At 38.5% G+C, this 10,216-nt stretch overlaps 1 protein-coding gene across 1 annotated transcript in view; it reads right to left on the minus strand.

The window, feature by feature from the left end:
• Window positions 1-9,794, minus strand: part of LOC102016949 — a gene marked incomplete at its 5' end in the record, with an annotated part of 69,164 nt that extends 59,370 nt beyond the window's left edge. Inside the window, 5 exons of the mRNA XM_013507207.1 lie at window positions 2,191-2,314; window positions 2,654-2,881; window positions 3,601-4,401; window positions 4,801-5,089; window positions 9,625-9,794. Coding sequence (XP_013362661.1) covers window positions 2,191-2,314; window positions 2,654-2,881; window positions 3,601-4,401; window positions 4,801-5,089; window positions 9,625-9,794 — 1,612 coding nt within the window. The remainder of the gene's footprint in view (window positions 1-2,190; window positions 2,315-2,653; window positions 2,882-3,600; window positions 4,402-4,800; window positions 5,090-9,624) is intronic.
• Window positions 9,795-10,216: the final 422 nt, after the last annotated feature.

Below are 10,216 nucleotides of genomic sequence, written 5' to 3' on the forward strand. Positions count from 1 at the left end.
TGGACTGTGAACTTTATTTCTTCTAAGTGCATTTTCAGCTATGAGTAAGACGATCTAGTTCCTGTCTTAAGATGAATTGATTTTCCTCTTTCCTTTTTTTCTGAAAGAATCACATCAGAATTAATATGTTTTGGAGTGCATATACATTTCACTGCTAATGTTATTAATCAATAAAAATTTGGAGTGAAATACTACACTGTGGGCTCCCATTAGGTAATAAACGTGGTAACGTAGAGATACGATTAGTATGGTAAATTTTATTTTTTCTCAGGATTATTTTGCTAAATTTTCCTGTCACTATATAAATTTCAAGGCATTTTTGCTAAAGTTTCCTGTGAATGTATAAATTTGAAGGCATAGATTGTTGTGAAATGACTTCTATTTTCATATGAAAAGTTTCTATATAAAAGTACTAATGGACAAAGTTCTCCAGATAGACAACTTTTCAATTTTTCTCTTCTTGATCAGTTGTACTGAGTTGTCAAATTTTACTACCAGAATCACAGTAACTTTTATTTTCTCTGTCTTCATTTTATAAAAATTCCTTTCATACTGTATCCCATCTTTTATTTTCTTGTGTTCAATTTGCTGTACTTTTTTGTAGTGTGTGATGAACGTTTCAAAGGAAGAACTGCAGCATTTTTATTTAAATAAGGACCAGCACAGAAGCAAATGGAATGTAGAATGAAGATTTGTCTCAGTGTAGTTTCAGCTTTAACACACAGGATTTTTAGTTGCACATAATCTTTAATTTGTGCTTTGATCTATTCTACATAGTATGTATGACTGAGTGTTATACATACTGGAGGCATGTATTAACGGATATTGGGTGCATTGTTCTCCACATGTTAACATACAATATTTGTATAAAGTACCATATTCCTTCAATTTATGGAAATATATATTGAAAATAACTACATGATACAGTACAGAATTATCTTGATGTATTGCAGAGATCATTGAAAAGCATAATAAATATGTTTTGAAAACAAAATTTATATCAGCCATGAATTCACATTACATAATATTCAGTAGGAAGATGATTCCACCATGTCGTGATTTATAAGTAAGCTAAATACTTACAAACTGATATTTATGGTATGCAATAATCTTCTACATTAGATTTCTATCAATTTAAAGGCATAGGTTTCAATCCTCATCCTCATTTTATCTGTGTTTTAATAACATGGTATTTTCCTTCAGGGTATCTGAATATTCCATGAATGGTGACTATGCCATTATGGCCACTTATAATAATCCTCAAAGGATTTATTCCACCACTTTTATTGTGATATAATACTAATGCTGTCACCTCTGTAAAATTGCTATGACACCCTCCTGAAATGTAGATATTCTCACTTGTTAAATCCCTTATACTGGGTGCCTATCATCCTTGCAGTTCTGTGGTGCAGACTCAAACTTATGCCATAGTCTGTCTTTCCACTCACCTATGCATTCTAGGAGAATGGAGATTAAATCATAGGAATTGAATGTGCTGGGCTATGAGCATGTTGCACATCAAAGACATCCCCCATCGCACTCAAACTCAATCTGTCTGACCACCTGCTTTGTGTGAAGAATACTGTCAGGCCCTGGGTGATGAAGTGTGCCTGAACTTGTCTTGATTGTGAACTTTCTGTAGTTCTCCAGAGTTCGTTTGAACCCTACTCTGTGTTAAACTACACAGTGGAGATGGAACTTAGAAGCTGTGGAGTAGGGAAACGGGGTTTTCTTGAGAAAATAATGCTTTCCTTGGGAATAGAAATATAAATCACTGTAGTCAGGTGTGGCGGTGCCCATGTATTATTCCAGATAATTAGCGGGCAGAGATCTGTCTATTGAATTTTTGAGGCAGTCTGAGGCAAATCAGTGATATTCTGTCTCATAATAACAAATAAGAATGTCTGAGGACATAGATCATGGATAGAGCACATTGTCACTGAATTTCTAGCAATGGAAAAGGCAAACAAAAATGATGAATAAGAGTGAAATACAAGGAAAATGAATTAAGTGCATTTCAAAGGGGAAAATGTGTTTTCCAACCAGGCAGTAGCACTTAGTATAACGAATACTTGGATAAGTGAGGGAAGATTTTTATCATTGGTGCTTTCCAGAAGATTTTTCCATTTCCTGGATGCATGGAGTGAATAGAAAATAAAGTGAGAGTGCGTGCACAGGACATGCTCCTACCTGTGCCATTGGTGATCTCATTGTCTGCACAAGGGGTGCAGTCAAAACAGCAGGCAGCCTTTCCCTCCTGAGGGCTTTTTCTAAATCCAGGATTGCAACTCTCACTGCATACTGAGCGGGGAGTCTAAGGAAAAACACATATGGTAGTAACTTCTTAGACTCTTACTTACCTCTTCAGTTTGAGAGATATAATCTTGATTTGCAATATGAAAAAAGCTACATAATTGAATGCCAAATTAATTTCATAACATGAAATATAAATTTACCAAAATATCATTAAGTAAATGCATTACTTTCCCACTCATCCAAAAGGTTCTGAACAAATTTTTTAAATTGAAAACTTATTATTGTTATTCAATATCCACATATGAACATTATATGACCAAAGCTGGGGGCAGAAAACCTAGGACAGTGTTTAGCTCTCTTGTGCTTAAGTAAGTGTGCCATGATAGGTACAACATACCTCTGCAGTTCCTGTGGCCCACTCTATCATATCCTCAGATAAAGTCAGTTTTTGGCCACAGGGAGCATGTGTAGAAAATGTTCCTACTTTACCCTTCAGTCTAAGGCCTTCTGGAAAATTCCAAAAATTGCGAATGTCATATTCTGAATCCAGTTTCCTTCTGTCGTCCAAGTTCACTTGGTCTCCAGCAGGATTGTGAAATTGGATGTTCTTCAGAAAGCGATGCAGCTAAAGGAGACACATCATACTATGTGAGCAGGGCTCCAGGGCAAGGACACAAAATTTGGATGGGGGAAAGTCCCTAGGCATCTTTAATCCAAATTTACCTAAAACAACTTTAACACTGCTATTTATTAAAGAGGAGCACATGAATGTCTATGGATTAAAATGTCACTATGTTCAAAAAATGTCAATCAGTTTCAGAAAAAAAGTATTCTCTGCAAGCCTGTTCAAACAAGGGGTGCAGTTGTTGGGTGAAAACATCAACAGTGAAATCAAAGTATCTAAAACCCACAACGTCCACTATCTACTGCACTACTCCCATAGCATCTACCAACAAAATGAGTTCAACAATATCAGAAGAGTTTATGGAATAACATGAAACTTAATTACATGCACTTTCCAATGTAACACCATTTAGTTTTGTAACTGACTGCAGGTTTTCCAGCTTTCCTTTGAGAAAGTCACAAAACGTTACACAGGTAAGGCGTTGACATCCTCTAGACAGAAGGAGTGAGCTGGCCTCCTGCTTTCTCCTCGTTGCCTGAGTATGCTTGACTGAGAGTCATTTCAACTCAGTTCAAGAATTGACTCCTTAACAACAAGTGTGATAGACAATGTCTTGTATTTTGCAGAAATGATATTAGTATTCTGGGGTGAAATACACAGAATAACTTGAGAGGGGCACCGCTATGAAAGTGCACATCATCCAAGAGAATACAGGTTACCTGCCAGGGGTGAAACAGCATCACTTGTCCATTTCTCACTGGCGGCCTTTGTACTTCTTCCAAAAGCATCGCATGGAGGGCGTGGGCCACAGCGTACACAGCATTGTATATATTGTAGCTCCCATCACTCATGCCTGTGTCAAAACGATTCAGAGGCAACCAAGCCACAGAGGCATTAGGTGTGCAGTCCTTCAAGGCACAGTCAGAAAAGGAGCAATCAAAATTTTTGGACCAATACACAAAAAGGTAAGTGTCTTCTGGATATTTGAAAGGGGTAGCTTCCTGGACAAAGTTTTTGAAACCTGAAATCTGTTCATGGTGATGTGAAAAAACAAGAGTCCCATGGAAGGGGTCAAGTATGAAATCTCTCCCAGAAAGGTCAGCATGCCATCGTGAGTTTGTCACCCAGATTTTCCACGTCACTGAGTCTTGCACTATGTTGTAGTTTACATCATGTGTACTATCAGTATCATAGTAAATGACCACCACATTGGCTAATGCAGTATCAGCAGTGAGGACATCATGCTGCTTTGTAAATGAGACATATGACACAGCCGCAGTTGAGATCATTTTCACAAAGGCTACACAGACTCTGTTCCTGTCCATCTCAGCCCTTATATCTGAGAGAAACTGAAGACCCTTCTGGCCTTCTGTGATGAGCAGGCCCACCCAGGTCCAGTGGAAATGAAGCATCAAGGACACCATACCAAGGGCCAAATACGTGTCCCTTGGGGCCACTTGATAGAGAGAAGGATACTGGCCACTGTCAGTCAGTGTAGCATCAAATGAGCCAAAGGTGACCTTAAAGGAAAAGAAAACTTGGTGATAACCTGAAGTCTTGATGGAAAGCGCTACAGTAGCCCGGAGTAACACATAACACATACCATAAAGGTACTCCTACAAGTTGTAGGAGACTCGAGTTCTTTCCATCTTGGTAAACATCACCCTCAGGAGACTTTTTTTTGAAGTGAATGAATATATTCAGACAACCCAGAAACATTTCTTTCTTCCTTTCCTCCTCTTTGGTCAAAAAAATACATAATAAATTCTATGTAACCCGTTAAGTCTCTGTGTTCAGATGCTGGTGCATAATACACTATGAAAGATGCATATCCCAGTCTCATTTTTAACCCTTTCTGCTACTGGTAGTTGAAGCCCCATGGATGTGCTTCCACCATTTCCTGTCCAACCAGCACTCACCTGGGGAAATCTGTAGAGGTCCAGCAGTGATCCGATCTGACCCGAGGTACCCCATGACATTTCTGTCAGTACTGCTGCACACTTGCTTCCTCTCTCACATGTGTAATTAGGGATCTCGTGTTGTCCTGTGAGCAAAATGAAGGAACTTTCTAGCATCATCCAATGACAGCTAATGAAATTGTGGAACTCATAGCCCAGAGAAATGTTGGGTAAAAGATGAGGATTCCTATTGATCTCTTCTATGGCAAAAGCGAAGGCCAGGTAGTTCTGGTAGTTGCTGGGCGTCAGCCTGCAGAGAGAGCACAGAGGTCCTTCAAGAAAAGACTCAAGCAATGATCATCTTCCAATGCAGTCCAGTACCATTTATGGAATGAATGCTGTGTTCTTTCCATGCACTCATATCATTAGAACCCAAATATGGAGATGATGAGGGTGAAAGATTGACTTTCAGAACGTCACTGGAATTAGATGAATGATGTGGCTGAATTTCTCATGGAGGAGCTCAGTGGTCTTACAAGATTCCTGGAAGAGTTGCTTCATCATTCTGTTATACTTCTTACACAGTTAACATGACCTTACTATATATATTCAGAATAAAATCTGTGTGTAGAATGACACTGTGTAGGTCTTTAGAAAATGTGATACTTTTAAATATCCTCACAGTTTGCAAGGAGAAAAAGAGTATATATTTTGAAGTACATATAGTATTCCATACCAGCAAAAAGAAACCAGAAAAAAGGTATTTCCTTAATGTTGTTAGTTCAACATATCACCAACAGAACTGCTATCCACAGTCACGCATGTGAAGAAGTTCTGGGGTGAAGGATACATGAATCCACTTGATTTACTTATTAGATAATATCAGTATATAGCAGCACATAACACTGCATCTATAAACAGAATTAATTGTATTTGAGAATTAAACATAAAATTAAAGAGAAAACTAAAATACTTTCAAGTGAAAACTTAGATTTTACTTAAAGCATAAAGCAGTGAGTCACACGAAGATGGGTGAAGGTCAAGAACACAAGTTCACCCTCCTCCCAGGGAATGATGGGACAGACAATTGCTTCATGCTTCTCCTCCTGAGAGAGTTCTGTTAAGAAAACTGAATAATGTATTGACAAAGGACAATCCGCTGTGAATGTTGTGGGATGAAATTTCTTAAAGAAGCGGTATATCAGGAGTATGTGCATTGAAAAAGTTGTTAAAACAAGATTTCTTTGTTAACATCAGAATCGCTTACTGTTGCACTGGAGTTTCTAAATCATAGAATAAATATTCAGCAAGTAAGGAGAGAAAAAAAATTGAAGAGAAAAGCAGGTATGAGTATTCCTTTAGGAATAAGATTATTCACGTAAAAGTAAAATAAAATTCTGATGGAGACCTCAAAGAAAAGCTGGGTAAATGAGAATAAAAAAATATTTCCATTATAAAATTGACGAGTGAAAGTCCTTTGAGAAAAATACATATAGAATAGCAATAGACTTCACAAAATGTACAATATGACAAGTTAGAACCTTTACATTCAAGTAAAGAGATAAAAGTACTAAAAAGAATATTTTATAAATGTTAATATAAAAATTCTATCAATGTTGTCCCTGCTCAGAAACATTAGAAGAGAGACTTTTGTATCAGAGACAAATATTACACAAGTGCTCTGAAATTTATGAAATCCATAAAAGTAGTGAAACTGTTTCAGAACATGAAAGGAGCATGTTATTCAGAGCAAAAGCAACTAATAGATACATCAGTGGAACAGATTGGAGAAAGTAATTCTCCATCTATATCTATCTATCTGTCTCTATCTATCTGTTTATCTAATCTGTCTGATTATCATCTATTGTTTTTATCACAAGATTTTTTTTAAAAATTCATGAAATATTAAATTATGTTATCCGTAGTAAAAGTGAGCTACTATGCATACTGAAATTAAGTGAGTACACACATTGATCACAAAATAAATTCCAGAAATACTATATAATGTTTTAAAATATTAAAGTAATAAACAACACAAGTGTTTTCAGCATTATACATTGAGATGAATTGCCAATAGGAAAAATGTAAAGGCAAACGATCGGTATTTTTTTGCAACCTAGATGCTCATATCTTTTTCTGGTTAAGCATGATTTATGTGAAAATATTTACAACAAGCTAAGCGCCTATGAAATCATTTTTAAAATGCTTGGTCAATAATATTTTCTGGTCCGTAATATACAAACTTTTTTTACAAATTAGAAGGACTTTCCTAAGATAAAAAATTGAGGAATGATGACATAAAATGCAATAATCTGAAGATAATGCATCCAATGTGATCCATCCCAGTGCTACTACAGGACATGCCCATAGAGCAGCATGATGCCACTTGTTTAACTTCACCGTAGGCCCACTGCCCAATGTAAAGGTTAAGGAAATATAACTTCCCTGAGGGGTTGTTTGAAAATGCCCATTATTTTGTTGCAGTATGCAGTTTGATGATATGCATAAGGTAATTTAAAGAATATACAACTTTGAGCAGACCCATTTTACTCTTCCACATTCTTTAGCTTAATCAGGAACATTCCTCTAAGTATCACACACCTATTGCCCTCCTTAAATGACAGGAGAAATTAATTAGAAAATTTGGAACATCCCCTAAATGGGTGAGATTTAACTATGATAGGTTGAAGGATATGAATTATACAGGCATAATAACTAGCACTTATTTTACAAAAGTTCTTTCTTTTTCCCTCTCATTTTAGCAAGAATAAAAATTCTCTTCTGATCCCTAAAGCCTTGTTCCTGGAGGATACATCAGCCTGGGCAGAGCACCTTGGAATTGCAAGTGTGTTCTTTTCAGCCCCAGACAGAGCTCAGGGTGCAGGGCTCTAGAGCAAGGCCAACCCAAAAGCAGCCTGATCCTCTGAGCGTGTGTGGGGAGAGCAGAGGACAACAGAAGAGTAGGCAGCTCAGCCTCTCCTCTGAGGAACAGAAATAGACCCTGCATTGCTGAACTGTCTTTGGAATCTGATAATGCTAGATATCTGACTATGTTCTCATTACCTACTATACTCAGCTGATGTCTCATCACACTGGGCTCTCTTCACTTAGAATCTGCTCAGGGGGATTTTTCCACTCCCTCACTGTCCCCGCTCCATGCTCCTTTTACCTCTCAGCACACACAAGCCCGTCCACCATTCAGAATCCACCTCCCCAAACAAACCACATTTCAGTGTATTCTATACTGAGGGTTATGTCCCGATCCAATAAAATCCTTCTTATAATTTTCAATAAGTGACATGAGTAATTACTCTTCTCACAGGGTTTAGGAGATTTTGAGCACAGTTCTCTGAGTCAGACACTCAAAAATAGTTCTGATCTGTCAGCAACAAGAAACACTCAGTAACAGGTCTCTAAATCAAGCTTTGTGTATTAAGCACATCTGTAACACACATTTGAAAAAATGATTGAAGAAAAATACACATCCAAGGTGTAATGACAAATGCCTCGATCACCAGCTTAAAAGTAATAAAACAAAGTATAACAAAGCAGTAGTGAACACATACATGATTACACAGAAGAAAGAGAAAGCACAGAGATGGTTATAACTCGATCAGAAGAGCTTCCACATCTGGAGTCCCAATTCCAGTGCTAAATGTCCCTTCATAGGGTTTTCAGGGTTTTGGTTGGAAAAGGTCTGGGCAGAGTGTCCTCTCTACACATGAGATCCCACACTCCTCCTGCCAGTGAGGCACCTTAAATACCAGTTGACACAAAAGTGGCAGTGTCCAAACTTTGTGCACGAGCAGAAGAAGAGTGTGTAACCCCCAAAACTGAGCAAGTAACTCACATATCAAACATCTGCATCTTCTAGACAGGTGAGAAAGAAACTCCTTGGGATATGCCCAGGCTAACAGTGACTTTCTACTCATGTCAGGATGTCCATCAAACATCCTAATGTGTAATCTTTAGAACACGGCTGTGGCACTGTGTATGAGCAAGGAAGATCTTTTTGTATTTAATTTTAACCCTTCATATAGGTAGCCGCCATGAGAACACTGTGGGTCAGCATCTTCTGTAAGACTCAATCGCTCACTGTTCCACTGTTCCCTCCTTTTCTCACAAAACCACAAGTCATTTGCTAGAATTCTCAGACACTTTGGAAAATTCACTATTTAATTCTGTGTCTGGCGTGAGACCTGATAAGATAGTACCAAACAGAGAAATGATGCACGCATCTAACTGAGGAAGAAACACATTGGCGGGGAAAAGTCTCACACGGGATTCACACTTATTCTGGGCTCACCTTGCAGTGTCAGGAGTCCTGGAGCACCATAAAGTGTATTGGAAATAGTAACTGAATGATTACAGGAAGAAGATTGTCCAAGCAGAAGGGGTAGAAATATCAGCAAATAATCAATAATAAAATAAGGAAGTTTACAGTTAGAGAAATAGAGAAACAGCAAACCCTTCATTTTCTTAGGGAATACTTGGCAATAGGCTCTTAATGTTCCATTAATCTACAGGGTTCAACTGAGATGCAGAACATCACCTATTGCCATGCAGGAAGGTCATGCACCATGGAATATGGTGGAGAGTGGGGTCCCTCTCAGGTTCCAAGAGTGAAAAGAGAAGGTAGAAGCACAAATAAATAGGAAGAATATTCTCTTCCCTCATTCCCATGTACAAAAAGAGGCCAAACGTGTCGGCTGGCCTGTTGTGCACATGTCGGGGGGGGTGGGCAGAACAGACGGCACTATAGAGAATATTAATGCAATACAGATCCATAGCCATTATCTATCCTGATGTCCAGAAAGAAAACCAATGAATGAGGAAGACACTTACGGAAAGTAATAGAATTCTCTAGTAGGCTTTATATCAAAGATTGCAGTATAGTAGATATAGAAATAAAGAGACAAGAAACACCCAATCACCATGTCTCCATCCTTGCTCACACTGGTGCTCCTTTGGCGAAGGCAGGCTTCATTAGTGAAAGTACACACTAAGGCAGGAAGCTGCAGGAGAAGGAACGTAACAATCGAAATGAACATCTTAGATGCATATGCAAAGATTCAGGCTGAGTGAGGAGGAAACTTGCAGTGACAGCCAGGTAAATAAATATGTGTGTGCAATTCAGAATTAGGTTGTTTCTGACTGAGGTGGACACTCTGAGGCCCCGGCTCCTGTCAGCAGTGCCTACTCCATATCCCTGGAGAAGTTTGCTACCACTGCCCCTGGGCTCTACACCTGAGGTCTGGGGTCCAGGACAAAAACACGAGACAGAAATTATGCTGCTGTATCATTTTCTCCCCCTGGAGCCACCATGATTTAATCTAGATCTACTGATAGCAACATCCCAGGGGCCGCCTCCTCCTGGGCAGATTTGCTCCTAAGTCTTTGTCAATAAGCCACAGTTACAGATGCCATTAGAGGTGTC

Source organism: Chinchilla lanigera, unplaced genomic scaffold (genome assembly GCF_000276665.1).
Source record: "Chinchilla lanigera isolate Chin_1 unplaced genomic scaffold, ChiLan1.0 scaffold00123, whole genome shotgun sequence".
In the NCBI taxonomy this organism is placed as follows: domain Eukaryota; kingdom Metazoa; phylum Chordata; class Mammalia; order Rodentia; family Chinchillidae; genus Chinchilla; species Chinchilla lanigera.